The following is a 23,713-nucleotide window of genomic DNA, read 5'->3' as shown; positions in this document are numbered from 1 at the left end:
ATGTTTTTTATTTATCAAAACACCATCACTATAAATAAAAAGTACATTGCACAATGCACATACACATAACAATAGCATGTTTCTCCCTCGCTAGCCTTAAATGTACTGACGCGTAGTCGGGTCAGCCTAGTCAACCCTCGCGCTCACACCACACACAAACACCCACACACTCACGCACACACACACACTAACACAGTCACACTTAAACACCGATTCCTGGAGTCGGTCGTCACTTTAAAAATCCGAAAAAAGAAATGACGCAAAATTATGCAAATTTTATAAGTCAATTTCCAGTATGGCCTCAGAACCAATTAAGATTCCCTGGATTTGAACCAGTTCTCAACAATACTGAAAAATCATGTATAGCATTATATTTTAGAAAATTTTTGCGAATTTTATAATAAAAATCATAAAATTAATACCTACCAGTTTTGTTAGCCCAGGGCTTAAAGAAGCTGTCTATAATACTATTCGAAATAACTATTATCCATATCCATTTATATAAAGTAGAAAGGTTCTTTTTGTCTGAAGATTAAGATTTCAAAACCTTATTGTTGATATATAAAGTAGGGTTGGGCCGGATATCCGGCCAACGCCGGATATCCGGCAAATATCCGGTTATCCGGCCAAATTACCGGATATCCGGCCGGATAACCGGCCAAATTACTACATATTAAAGTATCAAAAAAGGATATAGTCCCTTTCGTGGCAACGCACCTTAAGGGGCGATTCGTTGTATTTTTAAAATTCCTTTTAATAGGTTATTTTAGGTTAGGTTAGGTTATATTTGGTTAAGTGATTGCCCCGCAGGGTTAGGCAATTGGCCCTGCAAGGTTAGAGTCCCCCGCGAGGGGCTAAAAAAAGGAGGAAAGCTACTGTGAAAATACGAATAATCGCTCCTTAAGGGGCGTTGCCACGAAAGGGACTATACCCGCAAAAAAATTTCTTCATAAACTGGTGTTTTATATTATACTAGCGGCTGCATCCCTAGTATCTAGGGATATTAGAAGGGACATGAAAGTGAAGAAAAATAACTTAAAACTTTACAACGACTTTTTTTTATAAAAATTAAACAGCCTAAAACCACCCTGGGACCTATAAGAAGCTTCACACTAAAGGAGAACCATATCGGTTCAGCAGTTAGCGATATCCTTCGCTACAGACAAAAAAAGCTTACTGCTTTATATAATACTAGTGGCTTCGCCCCTAGCCTCTAGGGGCTTACCCCAAGAGGTTTGATCAACCTAATTTTTCATATTTTAGATTTAAAAAGAGAAAGTAAAAAAAAATTTTTTGGGTATAGTCCTTTCCACGACATCCCTCCATAAGGAGCGATTCTTCGTATTTTCACAGTAGCTTTTCTCCTATTTCTAGCCCCTGCGGGGGACTCTAACCCTGCGGCGCCAATTACCTAACCCTGTGGGGCAATCACCTAACACAAAATAACCTAACCTAACCTAAAATAACCTATAAAAAGCCATTTTAAAATTACGAAGAATCGCTCCTTATGGAGGGATGTCGTGGAAAGGACTATACCCAATTTTTTTGGGGGGGGGGTTGGGGGTGTCCAACCCCCTAAAAAATAGCTTAAAACCATCACAGGACCAGTAGGTATATTCCCTGAAGAGTAGAGCCCAATCGGTTCAGTGGTTACTGAGATCTTAAGCTTCAGACGGACAGACAGACGGACAGACGGACAGACAGACATCGTTCTACTTTGTATTATAGATGATAAAATTAAGGTTAAAACTTAAAAATCAAGTAACTATAAAATGATCCTTCTTCTTAGCAAATAAATCTAATTAACTATTAATACCCTCAATCTGTAATATCAACCCCTAACGGTTGGAGGATGGGCAGGGAGGTGGCGTTGAATGCCTGCCCCCCTCCCCTCTGTTTTTTTCTATCCCATTTTCTGTGTATAAAAGGTATAGGGCTATAACTGAGATACTTTCGAAATTTGGATATGACACATAACTGAGAGTTGAAATTTTTTTAATACCTCCTTCCTGGCGGGCACAGGATGCCAGCAAATCTGGTAAGGTCATTCAGGTAAAAAGTAAAAATATTTTTTTACTTAAACAAAGCATTTCATGTTATCTAATACTAAAATATCCCATAGTCGTACATCCTCATATATAATATAGGTATTCAAGTCGCTTTCAGGTTCCTCCAGGTCTCCAGAAATCTTTAAACGGTTCCTCTGACCGCAATTTATTACTTAAAGATTTCAAATTTTTTATATATCTTCATGGCATATTACAATTTCATAAAATCTGTTTACCTGCCAACCGTCGGTTTGCGGCTGGCAGCTGTCAAGTACTGCTGCCACTGCCAAAACTTATGTTTTGAGATTTCTAATATAAACAAAAAACATAAAGATAAACATATTCAGAAAAATTGTTCTTTTAGCTTCAATAATAAGAAAATCACAGCCATTTAAGATTAAAAAAAAAGAGATTTTTGTTAAAAAATATAAAAGATTTTATAGCCGGATATCCGGCCGGATAGTTTCAATATCCTGTATCCGGCCGTCATATCTCTATGTTTGATGGGTCTGTCTTTTGAAAGCCAAATTGGCTAGGATTGGGTGAGAAATCTTATTAAGGCATCTATAGAAAGGTCTTTATAAGCCACATAAAAAAAACTCTAAACCTATAAGTGTATAGGAGAACCATATTGGTTCAGCAGTTATCAAGATCCTAAGGTAAAGAGAGACAGATATACAGACAAAGGTACTGTTACTTTATTATATGGAATAAAAATAAAATAGACTAAAACCATCTAAGGACCTGTAGGAAGCTTCTGTGTATAGGAGAACCATATTGGTTCAGCAGTTAGCAAGATCCTTAGGTACAAAACAGACAGACATACAGACAAAGGTACTGTTACTTTATTATAAGGAATAAAAATAAAATAGCCTAAAACCATCTTAGGACCTATAGGAAGCTTCCATGTATAGGAGAAACATATTGGTTCAGCAGTTGGATCAATCCTTTGGTACAAGACAGACATACATATATACAAAGATCCTGTTACTTTGTTATAAGGAATAAAAATAAAATAGCCTAAAACCATCTCAGGACCTAATGGAAGGTTCACCGTAAAAGATAGTTTTATAGGTTCAGCTGTTATTGAGGTTGTTTTCTACAGACATAAAAAACTTACTACTTTATACATCAACAATACTTGTGAGTTAAAAGAGGGTGGAGTAAATAAATACTCAGTCATTTACAGTAAAAGTGGCTTATATAAGTTGAAGTGAAAAAAGAGAAGGAGGAGTAAAAATTAATCCCTTCCTTCCTGTAAGCAGTTTATGAAAAAAAGAGAAGATTTGGCTGATATAAGCCAAATAAGCAACAAATGTAAGTGATTGCTTGTAAGTAATTTATCAAAAAATTGGATGATTTGGTATATAAGCCAAATAAGCAATAAATGTGATTGATTGCTTATAAGTATTCTATCAAAAAATTGCATGATTTGGTATATAAGCCAAATAAGCAATAAATGAGATTGATTGCTTATAAGTTATCTATCAAAAAATTGCATGATTTGGTATATAAGCCAAATAAGCATTTATTGTGATTGATTGCTTATAAGTAATTTATCACAAATTGCATGATTTCGTATATAAGCCAAATAAGCATTTATTGTGATTGATTGCTTATAAGTAATTTATGAAAAAATAGCATAATTTGGTATATAAGCCAAATAAGTAATAATTTTCATTGATTGCTTATAAGTAGTTTATGAAAAAATAGCATGATATGGTTTGTAAGCCAAATAAGCAATAACTTTCATTAATTACTTATAAGTTATTTATAAAAAAAATTGCTTTATTTGGTATATAAGCCAAATAAGCAACATTTTTCATTGATTACTTATAAGTTCTAATAAAAAATTGCATGATTTGGTATATAAGCCAAATAAGCAATAATTTTCATTGATTACTTATAAGTAACTTATAAAAAAAATTGCATGATTTGTTATATAAAATGCAATAATTTTAATTGATTTCTTAAAAGTACTTATAATTGTGGAAGGAATTTCATAATTTAATTTTGATATTCTTAACTACAACAATTTTGAAAATTGGAAAGTTAGAAATAAAATTGTTTTTAGAAAACATGAAATTTAACTAATTTAATTACTTATAAGCAATCAATCATAATAAATGCTCATTTGGCTTCTATACTAAATCATGGAATTATTAGACAAAATACTTATAAGCAATCAATGAAAATTATTGCTTATTTGGCTTAAATACCGAATCATGCCATTTTTTCATTAATTACTTATAAGTAATCAATGAAATGTATTGCTTATTTGGCTTATATCAGCTAAATTTTTCTTTTTTTCATAAACTGCTTCCAGGAAGGAAGGAATTAACACCTATATTTTATATAAGCATGTACTACTAGAGGATAATTTAATAAAATGCTTTGTTTAATTAAAAAATTATTTCTGCTCTTTACCTGGATAACCCTGCATTTTTGCTTGCATCCTGTGCCCGCCTGGATGAAGATATTAAAAAAATTCCAACTCTCAATTATGTGTCATACCTGTGTTTAAAAACTCAGCTATGGGAGGACCATTTCTTACACACAAAGAAAATGAGAGAAAAAAAAACGGAAAGGGGTGTCCTGAATGCCCCTCCCCCCTAACCATTAAGGGTTAACAAGCATAATTAACTACAGTGTGTTTTTTTTTATGAGAACTTTTTTGAAAGCAGTTTTACCCCACTAATAGTTATCAGAATTTAATGATTAACGGCTTATTTTCTTCGTTTTTTCATAACCAATTATAGAACATCCAAAAAAATATTTCAGTTTTTATTTAAACAGTACAGTAAAATCAAAAATTCAAAACTTAGGTGTCAACATCTGAAATAGGTTTTAGCGCATTTTTCTTAAGCTAAAATCTTCTACACTTTGCAAGAAAAAAAATGGATTTTCAGTAGTTCACTTTGGGGGGCCAGTACTCCCTCCCTGGTTGAGATATGGCCTTTGATATGTTCTAGTAAATGTCCCCAAAAGTATCTGTATCAATTTTTAACTATGTATCTCTACTTTGAAGCGTTTTGGAGCCATTCTTGCAAAGGGAAGAAGATTTGAGCATGAGAAAAATACCCTAAAAACCTATTTTAAGTGTTGACACCTAGGTTTTAAATTTTTGATTTTACTGTACTTTTTTAAGAAAAACTGAAATATTTTTTTGATGTTCTTTAAATGGTTATAAAAATCAAAGAAAATAAGCTGTTAATCATTAAATTCTGATAACTATTAGTGGGGTAAAATTGCTTTCTAAAAAGTTCTCATAAAAAAAACACACTGTATAAATCATCCAAGCTTTTTAACTATTTTATATTTTTCCTCATATCTTTGGTGTTTATGGTCCAATTTTCAAAATTGTTGTAGTTAATAATATCAAAATTAAATTATGAAATTCCTTCCACAATTATAAGTACTTTTAAGAAATCAATTAAAATTATTGCATTTTATATAACAAATCATGCAATTTTTTTATAAGTTACTTATAAGTAATCAATGAAAATTATTGCTTATTTGGCTTGTATACCAAATCATGCAATTTTTTTATTAATAACTTATAAGTAATCAATAAAAAATGTTGCTTATTTGGCTTATATACCAAATCATGCTATTTTTTCATAAATTACTTATAAGCAATCAATGAAAATGATTGCTTATTTGGCTTATATACCAAATCATGCTATTTTTTCATAAATTACTTATAAGCAATCAATGAAAATAATTGCTTATTTGGCTTATATACCAAATCATGCTATTTTTTCATAAATTACTTACAAGCAGTCAATCAAAATAAATATCTTTGGTGTTTATGGTCCAATTTTCAAAATTGTTGTAGTTAAGAATATCAAAATTAAATTATGAAATTCCTTCCACAATTATAAGTACTTTTAAGAAATCAATTAAAATTATTGCATTTTATATAACAAATCATGCAATTTTTTTATAAGTTACTTATAAGTAATCAATGAAAATTATTGCTTATTTGGCTTATATACCAAATCATGCAATTTTTTTATTAATAACTTATAAGTAATCAATAAAAAATGTTGCTTATTTGGCTTATATACCAAATCATGCTATTTTTTCATAAATTACTTATAAGCAATCAATGAAAATGATTGCTTATTTGGCTTATATACCAAATCATGCTATTTTTTCATAAATTACTTATAAGCAATCAATGAAAATAATTGCTTATTTGGCTTATATACCAAATCATGCTATTTTTTCATAAATTACTTACAAGCAGTCAATCACAATAAATGCTTATTTTGCATATATACATAATCATCCAATATTTTGATAAATTACTTATAAGTAATTAATCACAATAAATGCTTATTTGGCTTGTATACCAAATCATGCAATTTATTGATAGATGACTTGTAAGCAATCAATCACAATAAATCTTTATTTGGCTTGTATACCAAATCATGCAATTTTTTGATAGATTACTTATAAGCAATCAATCACATTTAGTGCTTATTTGGCTTATATACCTAATCATGCAATTTTTTGAAAAATTACTTACAAGCAATCAATTACAATAAATGCTTATTTGGCTTATATACCAAGTATGCGATTTTTTCATAAACACTTACAAGCAATCAATCACAATAAATGCTTATTTGGCTTATATACTAAATCATACAATTTTTTGATATATTACTTATAAGCAATTAATGAAAATGCAAATTACTTATAAGTAATCAATCACAATAAATGCTTATTTGGCTTATATACCAAATTATGCAATTTTTTGATAGATTACTTATAAGCAATCAATCACAATAAATGCTTATTTGGCTTATATACCAAATCATGCAATTTTTTGATAGATTACTTATAAGCAATCAATCACATTTATTGCTTATTTGGCTTATATACCAAATCATACAATATTTTGATAGATTACTTATAAGCAATCAATCACAATAAATGCTTATTTGGCTTATGTACCAAATCATCCAATTTGATGATAAATTACTTACAAGCAATCAATCACAATAAATGCTTATTTGGCTTATATACCAAATCATGCAATTTTTGGATAAATTACTTATAAGCAATCAATCACAATTGTTGCTTATTTGGCTTATATCAGCCAAATCTTCTCTTTTTTTTATAAACTGCTTACAGGAAGGAAGGGATTAATTATTACTCCTCCTTCTTTTTCTTCACTTCAACTTATATAAGCCACTTTTACTGTAAATGACTGAGTATTTATTTACTCCACCCTCTTTTATCTCACAAGTAAGACCAAATTGTTGTAGAATGCTGATATAAGTAAGCAATTAGTATTCTTTATGGCTTATCAGTAATTTACCACAAAAATGGCACAATGGCACATTTAAGTAAGCCAAAAAAATGTTAATTGCTTACTTACACGTTTTGAGATTACTAGGGTAGCAACTTCAGTTGGAATTCTAGTATTCTTCTTTTTTGTTTCCTACGTGTTGAGTGATATAATTCATTTTAGTTAAACAAGACCGATACATGTATTATGCATTGTATCAATACATAATTTATATGATTTATATGAGTTTTTTATTCAAATTTCGTTGTCATCTCTTTCCTAGAAAAGCATAAAAAATAAGTCAAATTTAAGAGAGGGTTTTAGAGTACAAATAGTTTTATTATGTCATTATCATGAAAGGGAATATTAAAAATTGGGCAATAAACAAATATAAAGGGTTTGTATCAATAATCTATTTAAAAATAACGTTTCTCTTGAAACACCCTGTAGGACCAAGGAAATTTGCTAGTCAGTGAGAGAAGCGCATACTTGTAGAGATGAAACTTCCTAGTCAGTGAGGGAAGCGGATACTTGTAGAGATGAAACTTCCTAGTCAGTGAGGGAAGCGCATACTTGTAGAGATGAAACACCCTGTAGGACCAAGGAAATTTGCTAGTCAGGGAGGGAAGCGCATACTTGTAGAGATGAAACACCCTGTAGGACCAAGGAAATTTGCTAGTCAGTGAGGGAAGCGCATACTTGTAGAGATGAAACACCCTGTAGGACCAAGGAAATTTCCTAGTCAGTGAGGGAAGCGCATACTTGTAGAGATGAAACACCCTGTAGGACCAAGGAAATTTGCTAGTCAGGGAGGGAAGCACATACTTGTAGAGATGAAACGCCTCTATAAATTCTTATTTGTTATTAATTTATATGTATAGTTTACGTTATCAATTTTTTTTATTTTTTAAATAAATATTAAATCTATTGTATTTATTATTTTCAGAGTTTTAAATAAATGTTTTTTTACATTTATTACAATATATAAACATGAAACTGGGAATAAATAAGGTTTGCAAAATATATTCATGTCCTTATTATCACACTAGCGGCAATGCCTCTAGCATATAGGGGCTTTATATTTCCCAAAAAAAGAGCTTAAAACCAACCTTCAATCTAAAAATAAAATAACTTAAAATTATCAGTAGTTATTGTGATATTAAGACAAGAAACTCTTACTACTTTATATAATAGGATAATAGGATGTCTGTCTGTTTGCACAAAAATATCTCACTAACTGCTAAATTAATTCGGCCATTATCTTCAATGATGCTCATTTTCTAAACTTAAAAAATTATTTACTCCTACTTTATATAAAGTAGTTACCGTTTTTTTGTCTGAAGTTTAAGATCTCATTACTGATTGGGTTTTATTTTAAGTAAGCTTCATAAAGGTCCGGTGTTGGTTCTAGACTATTTAATTTTCAAATTTAAGTCTTGATTTTCAGCCATTTCTGCCCTTTGAATACAGAGCCTGTAGATGTTTGTGGCTCAGTCCGGTAGTCCGTAACGCTATTGGGGAAATGTGATGTAATAAAGATATAAATATTAAAACAAATGTAACAGGTTTCTTGATTTAAAAAAAAAATGATTATGACTACTGAACATCTTATCTTTAAATCACTTTAACTGTATTCATGATTTTTGGTGCTTCCCTACTTATGTATGCTGTCATCCTTGTTTTAGACTCTACTCCCATTGAAGCTGACACTTGTGAATACTATCCTCCTTGTTTTAGACTTTACTACCATTAAAGCTTACACTTATGAAAACTATCCTCCTTGTTTTAGACTTTACTACCATTAAAGCTGACACTTATGAATACTATCCTCCTTGTTTTAGACTCTACTCCCATTGAAGCTGACACTTATGAATACTATCCTCCTTGTTTTAGACTCTACTACCATTGAAGCTGACACTTATGAATACTATCCTCCTTGTTTTAGACTCTACTCCCATTGAAGCTGACACTTATGAATACTATCCTCCTTGTTTTAGACTCTACTTCCATTGAAGCTGACACTTATGAATACTATCCTCCTTGTTTTAGACTCTACTTCCATTGAAGCTGACACTTATGAATACTATCCTCCTTGTTTTAGACTCTACTTCCATTGAAGCTGACATTGTTCTTTTTCTCTGCGGCAGCATATTCTATTCTTCCATATCTAACTATTCATATGAAGGATATTGGTATCAGGTAAAATAATACCTGGATTCTAAAGGGGTACGAAAATGGCCGATAAATTGATGTACATCCCCAGTGCTTATACATAAAATTACCCCGTTTGTAGATTACTATTGATTGTTGAAACGTTTGGACCCTCAACTGAATGATCCAACCAATCAGAATTCACTGAACTAGTATAATAAACAGACCATTGTCCCCTCTCCTCCGCATTTTTTTTTGGGTAGCTTCAAACTGTGAACCCATTTAAAAATCTAATAAGCACCTTTGTATTACGAAAATGTTTGTGTATATTTCATAATTTTCAAAATATAATCTATTTGAAGCATTATTCATTTTTGTAAATTTAATTTTGAATCAGAAATATTATAAACTCAGGAATAAGGCAAAACCAACAATCGAAATAAATCTTGAATAATATTTGGGGGTCAGATGTAGAGGTCGTCAATTCTTCGACGTGTTGACCCCCTACGACACCTGAAAATACGTATAGGTTTCGTGATTTTTTTTCGAATTAATTTCGTTGTTGGTATTAGCTGATGTTTACTTTCTTTGTACTTTAACTTCTTTTTACTTTTTCTTTTGTAACCAACATATTCCACTTTTGTTTATTTATTAACATTGAATTGTGTGTGTAAGAAGTCTTGATAGGGAAAAATCAGATAAATACATTATTTAGATTTATAAATAGGCATAGTGGTACCCTCCCCCAAAATCGGTATAAACCTTCCCAGGACCTATTAGAAGCTACCCTGTAAAGGAGAACCTGATCGTTTCAGCGTTTAGCGAGATCCTTCGATACAAACATACAGACAAACACAGAAAAACAGACATATAGACATCCTGTTACTTTATTATAAGGATTTAATTACGTTTTAACCTAGCTTAAAAATATTAATTTGATATTAAATCAATTTTGTTTGTTTTTGTTGCAGTGATATTGATGTAGCTGTACTGTATACAATTCTACCATTGGCTGTCGTCATTGCACCACCAATTGTTGGATTCTTTGGAGATAAAATTGGAAATTTTACCAGGCAACATTTTCTTTTTTCAAGTAGCGCAGCTACTTCATGATCACGGCCTGTCCGTCAAAATGTCCGTATGACCGAGACAAATAAGATTTATTTAATTGTAAGAAAAAAAAAGGTAAACTTTTTTTTTGGGGGGGGGGGTAGACTTTCTGTTGTTTGTATGCTCATGATCAGCGGTTATGTTTAACCTTCAGATCACAATAGCTGTCAGACAAATCTTTAATTATTTTCTTATTGATTTACTCAGGATTTTTTTGTAACTTTCATCTTCTATTAAAAGGATATAGGTCTCAGTTGTTAGCTTTTCTCCTATTTCTCTAGGGGGCTCTAACCCTGCAGGGCCTATTTTCTAACCCTGCGTAGCAATCACTAACACTTGGAACCTAACCTAAATTTACCAAAATTATCAAAAGCTACATGATCTAAATATATTTTGTAGAAACTATTAAATGTTTTTTATTTGTCCAGGGTGTTAAAGATTTGTGTGTTTTTAACAGCTGTATTTCATTCTCTGCTACTGGCTGTACCAAGAAATTATGCAAAAAAGGTTTACCCGGAGACCAGCGTTCTTATTGGTATGAATAAAAGTTTTGCTGCAAAGCTTTCTATAATTAGTATTTTAAATTGTTTCTTTATTTTGTACAAGCGGATGCGCCCCAAGAGTCCTCTAGGGGCACTTGAGGAGGGGGAAGTTGAATCCCAAAACCATTTTTTTAATTAAGATTTTTTTTGAAAAGTAAAAAAAAAATTTTGGGGGGGGTAATTTTTTCTAGGGGCGATTTTTCTTAAGAAAGTGATGGTACCTTCCCCCAAAATAGTTATAAACCTTCCCGGGACCTCTGAGAAGCTTACCTGTTAAGGAGAACCCGATCGGTTCTCTGGTTAGCGAGATCCTTTGGTACAGATTAACAGACGCACAGACAGACAAACATACATCCAGTTACTTTATCATAAGGACTTCTTTATATAATAGGATTTCTAATTTTATGACTTTGTTTAAATTTGAATGCTAAAACCCTTTACGAATAACTTGAACCCTACCAGTTACCAATAAAAAAAAAACTTTTATATAATTGTGGACCGATCAACTATTTACCAATGAAACGACGCTTGTTTTACTTTTGAGTATATAGAGGGTGAATCCACCCAACTGATAATAAAACAAGGATGACAACATCCATAAAAGCGAAGCACTGAAACGGTACGACAAACGGACATTAACACTTGTATAGTGTTAGAACTTAATTATCATAATATAAATTTATAAGAGTCAAAGCAAAATTGTTAGTAAATTTGTTGAAAAACTGCTTGATACAGGAAAATTTTTATGGACATACTTACATTTTTAGGACTTGATTATAGAGTTGCTTCGCTTAATACATTATACTTTGTTGTCCCAGGAATCAATATACCAAAAATCAGATCAATCCGATGATTAGATCACATAAAAATTTGTTGTTAAAAAAGTAAAAAAATCAACATGTTTAAAATGGACGTACGGACATTTTGGTAATGATTATAGAGTTGCTACGCTTTCTAAATCGTACCTAATTACCAAAGGAATCACCATGCAAAATTTGAAATCGATAGGACAATTCTAACAAGCCTAAATTAACGGAAAAAGCTATCCGTTACGGACGGACGTACGGACGGACCGACCCTAATTATAGAAAAGCTTCGCTTTTAATAACACCCTCTTGTTGTCTCTGATTCACCCTCTGATGCTCACACACCACTTGATTTGGGTTTAAGGGGATTGTGAAAATATTTGAGTACCCCTGGCAAAACCCTGTGCACTCAACTCATTATAAGAATTCAGTCTTAAAGGAAGCAGGCAAGAAATGCCACGCTTTGACTGCTGAAAGACTGCCACAAGTAGACCCAATACCCCAAATTTGAAGCCTTCAGTTTCTATAACAAAAAAGTTCTAGGCATTTTAAATGACATTTTATGTACAATGAAAATTTTGAAAGAATTTCAATGCTAATGTTAGAAATTTTGAAATTAAACTACGTGGCCTAGAAACAAAATTGTAAGCTTATTTTTGTCATAAATTTAGATTGCCAGTAACTAATTATATTTTTAGTGTACTGTAGCCAATTAGAAGGCTGAATCAGCTAAGCAACCAATCACAGCTGAGCTTGTATTAGTTTCCCCCTTTGTTTCCACTATGATTTTTGTTTACATTTGCAATTTAAATCGAATTTTTTTCATAGATTTTGACTATGAAATGTGGTGTTTTTATTGTAGAAATGTAATCAGTTACCGGCAATCTAAGTTTCTGACAAAGATAAGGTTATAATTTTGTGTCTAGGCGACGTAATTTAATATTGTTTTTTCTTTTATGAGCATTAGAAATCTTTCAAAATTTTCATTGTACATAAAATGCTATTTTCAAAAGGCCTAGAACTTTTTGTTATTGAAGCTGAAGGCTTTATATTTAGGGTATTGGGCCTACTTGTGGCAGTCTTTCAGCAGTTAAAGCGTGGTAGTTCTTGTAGGCGTCCTTTAATCTATTTTAGTCTTTGAAGTTTTAAACCTTTTAATTAATGGTTGTTGCCAGATCTGACTTAAATAACTCATTTAAAATTACATTTTTGAAACTTAAAAGTAATCATTTTATTTATAATTTAGATGGAAAAACACTTGAAATATCGTGGCTACCCTGTGAAGAGAATAATTTGACATCTTACTCAAGAATATCAAATAAAAAGAAAGTGGATGTAAAATTATTTGATTGTGAAAGAACCTGTCAGGTACGTCAACATAATTATACTGATTTCATCTTAAAAATCACAATAAGATTTCTTTAGCCAATGTATATTGTGAGATATATGTATCCCTCATCCTTGAACTGAATTACGTCTCCTGTCAACCTTTTATCTATGTAACCCTTTACACACTGTGGAGAGCCAGTTGTATCTTGAGTTCTGTTCCAGTCGGTTCCACCGCTACAGGATTCCCGCAGCCACCTCTGTGTGCCGGCTGCATTTTAACACTAACAATAGTAACTTGTTAAATCCACTATATTAATTCTATATTAATATTTCTTTAATTTGTATGCTCTTATGAATTAAAAGTATTGTAATTTTAATACAGTGCAGTGTAACCATTAGTATTGCTAGCGAAATTACTCTACTAAAACGTATGTCCAACCGCCGAGTCTGATAATTTCACAATATTTTGATTTCGACGTCAATTTTTATTAGGCACTATAAGCTGCTTCCATTAATGTTGGGATGTGGTAGACGCCCCCTCAACCCCCTCCCACCCTTTTGAAAAAGCCAATAACACTCCTACCAGTCTCCAGGTTCCAAAGAAAGGAAAACAATCAATATTATTTAGCCGTTTCATAACTTCATAAAACCCTTATAATAAAGTAACAGGATGTTTGTGTGTTTGTCTGTGTGTTTGTATGTTTGTACCGAAGGATCTAACTAACCGCTGAACCGATCGGGTTCTCCTTAACAGGGTAGATTCTCATATGTCCCGGGAAGGTTTATAACTATTTTGGGGGAGGGTACCACCACCCTCCCTAGAGAAATTAAATTTTATAAATTTCTCGATTTTAGAAAGAGAGTTAAACGAAAAATAAACGTCAAACGCAAAATAGCCATATTTAAAATATATAAAAAAAAACATTGAAAGTGCCACTAGAGGCCTCTAGGGGCGTAGCCGCTAGTGTAAAATAATGAGGTAGATATTTATATTATGTAATGATTTGAAAAAATTGTTTTCAGAATTTTTGTTCAAGTTTGACACCCCACTGCAATGAAAAGAATTCTACATGGGAATTGAAAGGTCTTGTAGCTAATTTTACTTCCCTATCAGAAGGTAATCAGAATATTTATATATATTTTTGTATGATATCTTAAATGACAAATATATGCAAATTTTAGCAATTTTCTAAAACACAATACTTTAATCTGGTTAAAAATTTCGGAATACCAAATTCCATTTTCTTTTACAAACTCATATTTCCCAGGGAGGGAGAGAAGTTGCAAAATATACTTAAAACCTTACCTCCAATAATTTTAATCTAGAGACGGGGAAACTTTATTTATAGTAATTGGAGGTGCAGTGTACATAAATTTATTATCCTAAATCTTAAGATGTCTCGTATTACCTCATTTAGGATCCGCCAGAATGCCATTGTCATTTTATCCTGATCCCTGTACAAGACAGTTTGATGCTCAGGTATTTCTAAAAGCGAAGATTTTCTATAATTTGGGTCGGTCCGTTCGGACGTCCATCCTTCCGTAACGATTGACTCTTTTCCTTAATTTAGATATGTTAGAATAGTTTTATCAATTTCAAACTTTGCATTATGATTCCTAAAACAAATGAATGTTCTGCTAATCAAATTCTGACACTCCAAAAGTGTTATTGTTCGTTTGTCCTTTCTTCTGGTTTTAGAGCTTCGCTATTATGGTCAAATATATAAACACTGCCTCTAATCCTTTATTCTTATTTAGTTGCCATAAAGTTATTTATACTATGTAAGATAGGTTAAGTAAAGCAATTTAGGAATTTTTAGTAATTACATTGCATTTTAATTCTTTTAAGGTCTTTAGACTGGAAGAAGATTGTTCGGTCAAGTGTCAAGCTCAAACTGATTTCTTACAGTAAATATAGATATTTTTTATAAACTTTTAAAATTTAAATTCTTCATTATTCATATTATCTCTACAATTTTTAGGTTTTTATTGACATATCACCAACATGGCATTGCTACAAAAGACCTAACACTACAAAAGGCCTAAATTACAGAAGACCTAAATCATAAAAGACCTAAATTACAAAAGATCTAATTCTACAAAAGACCTAATCCTACAAAAGACTTAATTTCAAAAGACCTAAACATACAAAATTATCCTATATTTTGTTGATATACCAATAATCATGACCTCATAGTCTCAGATAATAGTGGCCATTGCTGACTTACTATCGATATGCCGTTATTCTAATGACACCATGACTGCAATCTTATTTTGATACAGAAGTATGGCAGTGTTCAAGGACTCCCAAGCTTTTTGATTTCGGGGGTTGGGGGGTAGAAAATTGAAAAAAAAAAAAAATTTTTTTTGGGGGGGGGGGTGGGTGAACGTCCAAGCTTTTTTATGTTGGGGGAGGGGGGGGGTAATCACCATTTTACTCACCCCCTCCCCTAAGACGTTCCTGGCAGTGTTTTAATTTTAGATATTGTAAATATGAGATTGGATCGAACAGATTGCTGACCAACAGCATCTATTTTGTGATTCGAATGCTTGGTTACATGGCCATCTCTTGTGTTTTCATCATGCTGGATGCTCAAACAATTCAGGTCAGCTGGCAGGACAATAAATTTATAAGTCTAGATATTTATTCCAGATAATTACCTGGATACAGTGTTGGGGACCTTTTTCGTCTTTCTTCTCTTTTGTAGCTGTGTTAATATTTGCGATGCTATTGGCTGATATTCAAAGACCCAATTAATAGTCGGCTTTTGTCTACGGGATGGGAACATAAGTTATTTAACCCCTTCACCCTCTATTGTTTTACTTTAATGGCAGGATACATTGTGATTATCAACTAACAAAGTAAAAAGAATATGCTACAAAAAAAACTTAAGTCCTATTAAATTTTGGTCTAGAATGACAATCTATAAAACCAGGGATCTAAAGGAATAATACAATGGGCAAAAAATTGATGTACATCCCCAATGATGATACACAATATTACCCCTTCTATAGACACTCAACTAAATGAACAAACCAATCAAAAATCAATAAAAGTGTCAAAGGTTGTTAAGTCAACGAATAAGAAAACGTTATTATTAGACTTTGGGGACTAGTGTAATAAACAGCCCAATTCCCCTCCCTCCTTGCTCTAAAACACAATTCGCATTTGCTCCTTCCAAAATACTTATTAACTTATAAGCAATTTATAAAATTGGAAACTAGGAATGTCAAGCGACGAAAATACTGAAAATGCACCGCAAAATTGTGTTTTTTTTTTAATTATCCCGAGACCAAAAATATCTCTTTCAGTTTGTTTCTTTACAAAATATATTATGATCATTATGCATAGAAACTTAGTCCCTTGATTATCATACTTTTACATTTCCTTAGAATGTTTAAAAGATTCACTTTATAAGTTTATATACAATCATTTTGGCTCCTTATTGAAAGATATTTGATATTTTGTAATTACCTCTTCATGTAAAACATGAATCATCACGTCAATTAACGATAAGAACTCTCCGCTACGGACGGACTGACCCTAATTATTAAATAAAAGTTGCTGTCAATAATTAAAGGCAAATTTAATTTTAATTGTGACTTTTTTGCTGATTTCTAGATGTGTAAGATGGAGGAAGAGCTTGGACACACAGGTACAATCATGTACACAACTAATAAAAAACTTGTGTTATGTACCATTCTTATTCTAACAACACAAAAAAGTCTATCTAATAAATATTACTCAGGAGCGTATGGGAGGCAGATTTTGTACAAGACATTGGCCCAGGCGGTTATTTCCCCACTTGTAAGTATAAGTATACACATTTTTAAAAGTTTCATTTGATAAATTTCAATTTATCAGCAGCTCTTCCAGTCGTTGTTCTATATGTTCTTTGCTTCCGTTCTTAGCTTATCGGCCTAATAAAAACCTATATGTAAAATTAGATTGGCGAGAGAATTAAAACCTGCAACTAATTTAATATTAACAACTTTGAAGCAGAATAAGAAAGAAAGTATCAAAATATCTAACATAAACATTTTGATTGGCGAAAAATTGGTGCAAAATTCACGACTTAGAAATATATATATAATTTCTGCTCGTATTACGTCAGTCACTACGTTCAAGAAAATTTTAAAAATCAAACTGCCCTTTTTTATTTTAAATGTTGCTTTATAGCTGCTATTTTAGGAACATTATTGTGCCTGTTTTAAATAGATTGTGATAAATTAAGGTTGGACTTGTGATGGATGCGATAACAGAGTGGACTGGGAAGACTAACTACGTCGCTCCTGTTATAATTGCGGACTTTTTCTTCCTTGTCACATTCATCTGTATCTGCTTTATTACTGAGGTTTATTCTTTATTCTGATAATAGTTAAGCAACTCTATTATTCGGAATGTCCGTTTGTCTTTCCGTCGTTCCGTAAGAAAAGTAAAGAGGGACATTTTATTTTCTCTGCTACTACTTAAGACGGACGACTAAAATGTGAATATGTTCCGATACAAATGAAACGTACATAGTTTTTCGACTTTACAATTCAAATGTCAATAAATTTGTTTGTCTATCTGTCTATCCATATTGCAGATTAATAGCAATAAGAACCTTAAACCTACATAATAATGTGACCCAAAATAAAGAAAGGAACTCATAAATTTTATGTACAGCTTTTAATCGTGTTTTATGTACAAAAAAAGTTAAGTTTATTATTTCATTCAGGATATTGGTTTGCCAAAGAATGCGAACACATGGAAAGGACTGAAGAAAGTATTTAAAAATATTTCTATGATTATTTACCTGGTGATGATGTTTGTTTGTGGATGTTGTTACGGCTTTGTTGAAGCCTTCCTCTTTGTTTACCTGAAGGTAAATAAATATTTTTTCCTAGTGCCATAGCCTTTCTGACATACACTACCTTACCTCATAAGTTCGGGATTCTCCCTCGATTTTTAAGTGATCATCTAGAGAATCCAGAACACGATCCGCTTGTAATGGGATGCGAAACTCTAACACCTAAGGAACCGTTTTTATCTTCTTTAATTATAACGCGGTGTCGGGATTCGAACCTATTACCTCCCGACGACGAGCGAATGAGCTACGTGTTGAGTAACGGTCGTGGGTAACTCTACAAGACATACTGTTCTGCTATATAGATTTTTTAGGACTCACACAATCATGATGAAACAAGATCGAAAACGACCATAGATACGGCATAGATACGTAAATAAATAATACATAATAATCAACATAAACAAATAGAGGGATAAAGAGAGTGTTAGAGAGAAGAAAGAAAAGAAAAAGAGAAAGATTACGTAAGCGCAGGAATAAGGTATAATTAACAAAAAAGCGAAATAAATCTAAAATAATATTTGGGGGGCAAATGGAGAGGTCGTCAATTTTACGATGTGTTGCCCCCCAACGACATCTGAAAAACACGTATAGGTTTCGTGATTTCCCCCGAATTAATTAAGTTTTTGGGATAAGTAAGGCATAAACAATATATGGATAATAGATATGTAGATAGATCTTCGCTTTTATGAATATTGTTGCAATTCCTATTATTTTAGGAGGACCTACATGCCCCCATCTACCTGCTTGGACTGACAATAACGACTGGAGCTTTAGTTTCAATCCCTTTCTTATATTATTCTGATTGGATTGTCAACAAGGTTGGCATGGTCAATGTCATCATCTGGGCCCTCATCATGTATGGGGTCAGGTAGGTCAATTAGGAGTAAAGCGACTCTAATTAAATCGTGTAGATTTTTGTCGTGTCTTGTAGTCATAAAATGATTACTTTAAAACTATTTTTCTGCTTCCCTGTTAGTGTTAATAGTGGTTGGGCTCCTATATAACTTGGACATGTCCGTTCAAGGATATACAAGGGTGGTAAATAACCCTTCCCCCCGCCCGTACATTTTCCCTCTAACCCCCAAAAGTTTTCTGGGGGGTTATTGCCCATCCAAAAACTTTGAAATTCTCTCCTAGTTTCTCATAGAATGTGGTCAAAATGGATGTACATAGTACAGTGCATATTGTACAACAATTGTAAATTAATCTTCAACTTATTGAGCAACACTTGAATAATAACACTAGAATTGTGACAGAGGAATTTTATTTTCAATTTAGGCTGCTAACATAGTTTTCAAATATTAGTCATTCGTTCCTCTATGGTAAGGGGGGAGGGGTGAGGCAAAGTCATAAGCGAGTGTATCGTTACATTATCCAGCTGTGAGAAACATTTTAATAGGGTATGCTAGAATCACTCAAATAATTCACTTATTATTTATCCATATCCATTTTATAACTTATTAAAATTGAGTAGGTTCGCTACTAATATTGATTATATTTTAGGTATGTAGGCTACTCCTATATAACCTGTGCTTGGTATGCTTTTCCTTTTGAGGCGCTTGAAGTATTCACAATTTTTCTACTAAGAGTTGGATCTTCTAAATATATTCAGGTTATAAATCTTGTCAATGTTAAGTCCCCATGTCATAATTAGAATAATAGAGTTTAGCGAATATTTAAGCCACTACGGCGTTGTTACAAAAGGCCTAATCCTACAAAAGACCTAATGCAACAAAAGATCTATTAAACTATTTTTTTGGAGGGTGAACCCCTTCCATCAAGTGTCCTTAGAGGCCTCCAGTGGAGTGTATGCTATTAATTTTCAGGTTTATGCTCCCGCAGGGACTTTAGCAACCGTGACCGGACTTTCTGGAGGGGCTCACTTTGGAATTGGCAAGGCAAGTGGCGGATTTATTGGAGGCCTGCTGAAAAGCCAGTTTAACACCACTGCAATTGCTTTCAGGTATTTTAAAATCACTTGATTATTGGTATGATAATATAATCACTAACTTCTCCAATCTTCAAGTCTAGACCACACAACGTCGTACTATAGAAACTAAAAAGGATTGAAAAAAAAAGTGAGCATTCTTTGATTCATAAGCAGGTGACATGCACAGTTTGGACATCCCTACGGCTGTCAAGTATGCAAAAGTATTTCGTGTTAAATGTCGTCTTACCTGTATTTGATGTAAAAGTAATGGGTTTCTTCAGATGACCCGATCCTTGGTCAATTGAAGGCGGCGACAATTATTTCATGTAATCAACAAAAATAATAAAACATTCGGGAATAGTCCCTTTCGTAACATCGCCCCCATATGGTACGATTCGTCGTATTTTTAAAATGGCTTTTTATAGGTTATTTTAGGTTATATTGTGTTAGGTGGTTTACCCACAGGGTTAGGTAATTGGCCACGCAGGGGCTAGAAATAGGAGAAAAGCTACTGTGAAAAATACGAAGAATCGCCCCATAAGGTGCGATGTTACGAAAGGGACTATACCCAAACATTCTTGTTTAGGGTTTTTGGAATTGGTGCTTTTACTTGTGGAATTATATATGCAATATTTCATATTTTATATGGTAGAAAAGTAGACAAGAAAATGCTGGTAAGATTTTAAATTACTTTTTATTGGTTGGGAGGTGATCTACATTCTCGAAAACTTCAATGTTATTGTAATAAATTACAACGGTACTTCCCTCTCCCTTTTTTTACTACTAGCGGCTTCGCCCCTAGCCTCTAGGAGCTATGCCCCAAGAGGTGATTAAAAAAAAATTAAGGCAAAATTCGTAAAAGGACCAGGGAAATCTTCAGCAAATTCTTTTTAAAAAAAATTGAGGGGGGGATTTTTGTTTTGGGGGGATTGGGGGTGTCCCACCCCCCAAGAAAATAGCCTAAAACCACCACAGGACCAATAGGTAAATACCCTGAAGAGTAGAATCCGATCGGTTCAGTGGTTACCGAGATCTTAAGGGACAGACGGACAGACAGACGGATAGACGGACAGACATCAAGCTACTTTGTATTATAGATATTAAAACTTATGTTTTGCTGCGGTTGGGAAAGTAATGTTAGTGATTATTTTCGATATGCGTGTGGTTAAGCAGCTGAAACATCCACATTGAAGATGTTATTCTTTTAGCTATTTTGATATCATTTATTAGGAGATTTTAGATGTCTATAACCATGATTTTTGACATGACTATTAAGCTATAAAAATTGGAAAGAATTTTAATGAATATAATAGATTTGAAATCTGCATAAAATTTTAAGGAATTTTTATAAAATTCGTTTTTTGTATAATTCTTTATCTATAAGCGCAAATACAAATTAAGTTAAATAATTTTGACATCTGTGATTGGTGGATTGAAAACTATATGCGCCCTGATTGGAGAAGCTTAAGTGACGTACACCATTCAACCAATTAGAGCGCAGGTAGTTTCCAATCCACCTATCCTATTGGTCAAAATTTATTAACTTAAATAGGATTTGCGCTTTTAAATAATGAATTATATAAAAAACGAATTTTATAAAAAATCCTTAAAATTTTATGCAGATTTCAAATCTATTATATTCATTAAAATTCTTTCCAATTTTTATAGCTTAATGACTATTCCTATAACAACTAGGATAAATTGATAATTTAAGTTATTGTATAGGACTAAAATATTGATACGTCTATCAAACATCCTTTAATTATTACTTAAGCCATTTAATGATATATTTATATAAAAATTTTGCCTATATTTTAAAAATAATTTGGACAAAATCGGTTGTTATCATTGTTTTTATGGTAATAAAATTTGATTTAGGAAGTTAAGGCAAACATGGAAAAACCCCTGGATGATATTAAAGGAGAAGAAGATAAAAAGAATGTTGATAAGTCAATGTCAACCAATCACAAATGTGATAATGAAGACCAACCTAATCACAATAACAAAATGCCACCAAAAATTATCAACAAAACAAATAATGTTTTGAAATGAATACTCAATAAATTTCATTAATAATAAAATATTTCTTTTTATAACAATACTATATGCCCTTATAAAGAGTATTTTATCAAAAGGCAAAGATGAACAAAAAATTATGTAAATATATATAAATAAAGAAAACGCTCGATCTTATTCTAACCTGTACAGATTGGCGCATTTCTACAATAAGGATTAGTCCGTCCAAGGAAGTCCAATGGTGGGGGGGGGGGGTAAAGGGGTGATTACCCCCCCCCCCCAACATTTTAAATCCCCCCCCCCCGTAAATGAAAAAGCTTGGGCGCCCCTGAGTCCTTCCATCCGTCCGTCCGTCCGTAACGGAACCTCTTATCCTTTATTAAAGCGTAGTGGTGTTAGTTAAAAATTTGAAAGCGTAGCAACTTAATAATCATTATGGATGAAAGGAGAATGAAAGGAGAAGTAGGAAGGAAAATTTCCTTTAAAAAATGGATAATACCTAATTTTTATGACGTCACATGGGTGATTTTTTGACACTTTATCCCTACTAAGGAAAGCTTGACTTTACAGAACACACTTTGCGCGTTAAAAAATATAATAGGTATGGTTTTATCAGATTATGAAATGACATCCTTATATAAAGTGTGAAAACTACACAACCCACAGAAGTTATGTAAATACAACATTTTTAATAGACTCGGAAAATTAGACGCAAAAAAATTTTTAGCGGCGAAGATAATTTATAATTCACTGTTTCTTCGTCCGAATTTTTAATTTTAACTTTATAGATCTACAAGTAATTTTGTAGTCTAAATAAAACACGTGAAGAATTGTTAAAAATTTAAATGAAACAATTTTACGCGCGTTCTCCTTAGTTCGTCCTTTTAATCTGTAGATGATACTTTTGATTTTTAAGCTTTGCTGAACTAGCGACCAGCAGCTATGTGTAGCCCAAGTGGAAATCTTATTCTTCGCAGGTTCTAAGCGTAGCCTTCCAAGAAAACGACAGCTCCCTTTGGGCTGGCGACCACCAGCTGATTGGCAACTAGTGACTTATAATTTTTTTGTTGGGGTATAGGTGTAATATTTTGATACATTTGGCACATTTTTATTAAGCTTGAGCACGATCCAAACAAATCTGTAATAATAATATTGATAATTTTCTATGTTCTATAAGACACATTGTACTTTTGTACTTTGATGTACTTCTGACGGGTCGAGCTTGGAAGTGCCTTTAGATTGGAAGGACTGATCGAGAGAGTAATTACGCGTCTAGCCTAGTTAGTCAACTATCCTGACAATCACAACAAATATGTTCATAAGGAAAGTTACAAGATTTATTATTTTTATACAATAGACCTTCATTCTAAATGGTGTTCTAACATTCATACCAAAAAATTGTACGATATTGCTTTAAAAGTGTTATGTATGCTTGCTTCAATGGGATAGAAATTTTGCCAAATATCCAAATATATTAATTAGTTTTGAATATTCCACATTTTCTATGTTATAGTTGGTGATATTTTACATGATTTTGGTATTTTAAAGGACGATATGATTGCTTTACCTGTAACAAGGACAGTGACGTCCAACATTAGAACAGTTGTTAGAATTTGTAATCAAAATACG

The 23,713-nt window shown here is 32.5% G+C and overlaps 1 protein-coding gene across 1 annotated transcript; it reads left to right on the top strand.

The window, feature by feature from the left end:
* The first annotated feature begins 8,291 nt into the window (after positions 1-8,291).
* Positions 8,292-22,149, top strand: LOC145315837 (uncharacterized). The gene is made up of 18 exons (XM_080155955.1): positions 8,292-8,358; positions 9,449-9,546; positions 10,470-10,571; positions 11,037-11,143; positions 13,203-13,324; positions 14,309-14,402; positions 14,704-14,765; positions 15,135-15,193; positions 15,768-15,891; positions 16,908-16,941; positions 17,035-17,093; positions 17,521-17,640; positions 18,007-18,153; positions 18,855-19,006; positions 19,642-19,750; positions 19,965-20,101; positions 20,655-20,742; positions 21,947-22,149. The coding sequence occupies exons 1-18, from the start codon at positions 8,338-8,340 to the stop codon at positions 22,118-22,120; spliced, it is 1,809 nt and encodes a 602-aa protein (XP_080012081.1). The 5' UTR covers positions 8,292-8,337; the 3' UTR covers positions 22,121-22,149.
* The last annotated feature ends 1,564 nt before the right edge of the window (positions 22,150-23,713 follow it).

This window comes from Acartia tonsa, chromosome 4, assembly GCF_053477335.1.
Source record: "Acartia tonsa isolate MP-2025a chromosome 4, ASM5347733v1, whole genome shotgun sequence".
Lineage (NCBI taxonomy): Eukaryota > Metazoa > Arthropoda > Copepoda > Calanoida > Acartiidae > Acartia > Acartia tonsa.
The sequence above is the reverse complement of the archived record's forward strand: the minus strand, read 5'-3'. Positions and strand labels throughout refer to the sequence as shown.

Bases quoted from the DNA above. Each gene is read 5' to 3' on its own strand.
- LOC145315837 (XM_080155955.1), top strand. From the start codon at position 8,338: ATGAAACTGGGAATAAATAAG. The intron at 17,094-17,520 runs GTAAGTATAAGT...TGATAAATTAAG, and splicing joins AGGCGGTTATTTCCCCACTT to GTTGGACTTGTGATGGATGC. The intron at 20,743-21,946 runs GTAAGATTTTAA...AATTTGATTTAG, and splicing joins AAGTAGACAAGAAAATGCTG to GAAGTTAAGGCAAACATGGA.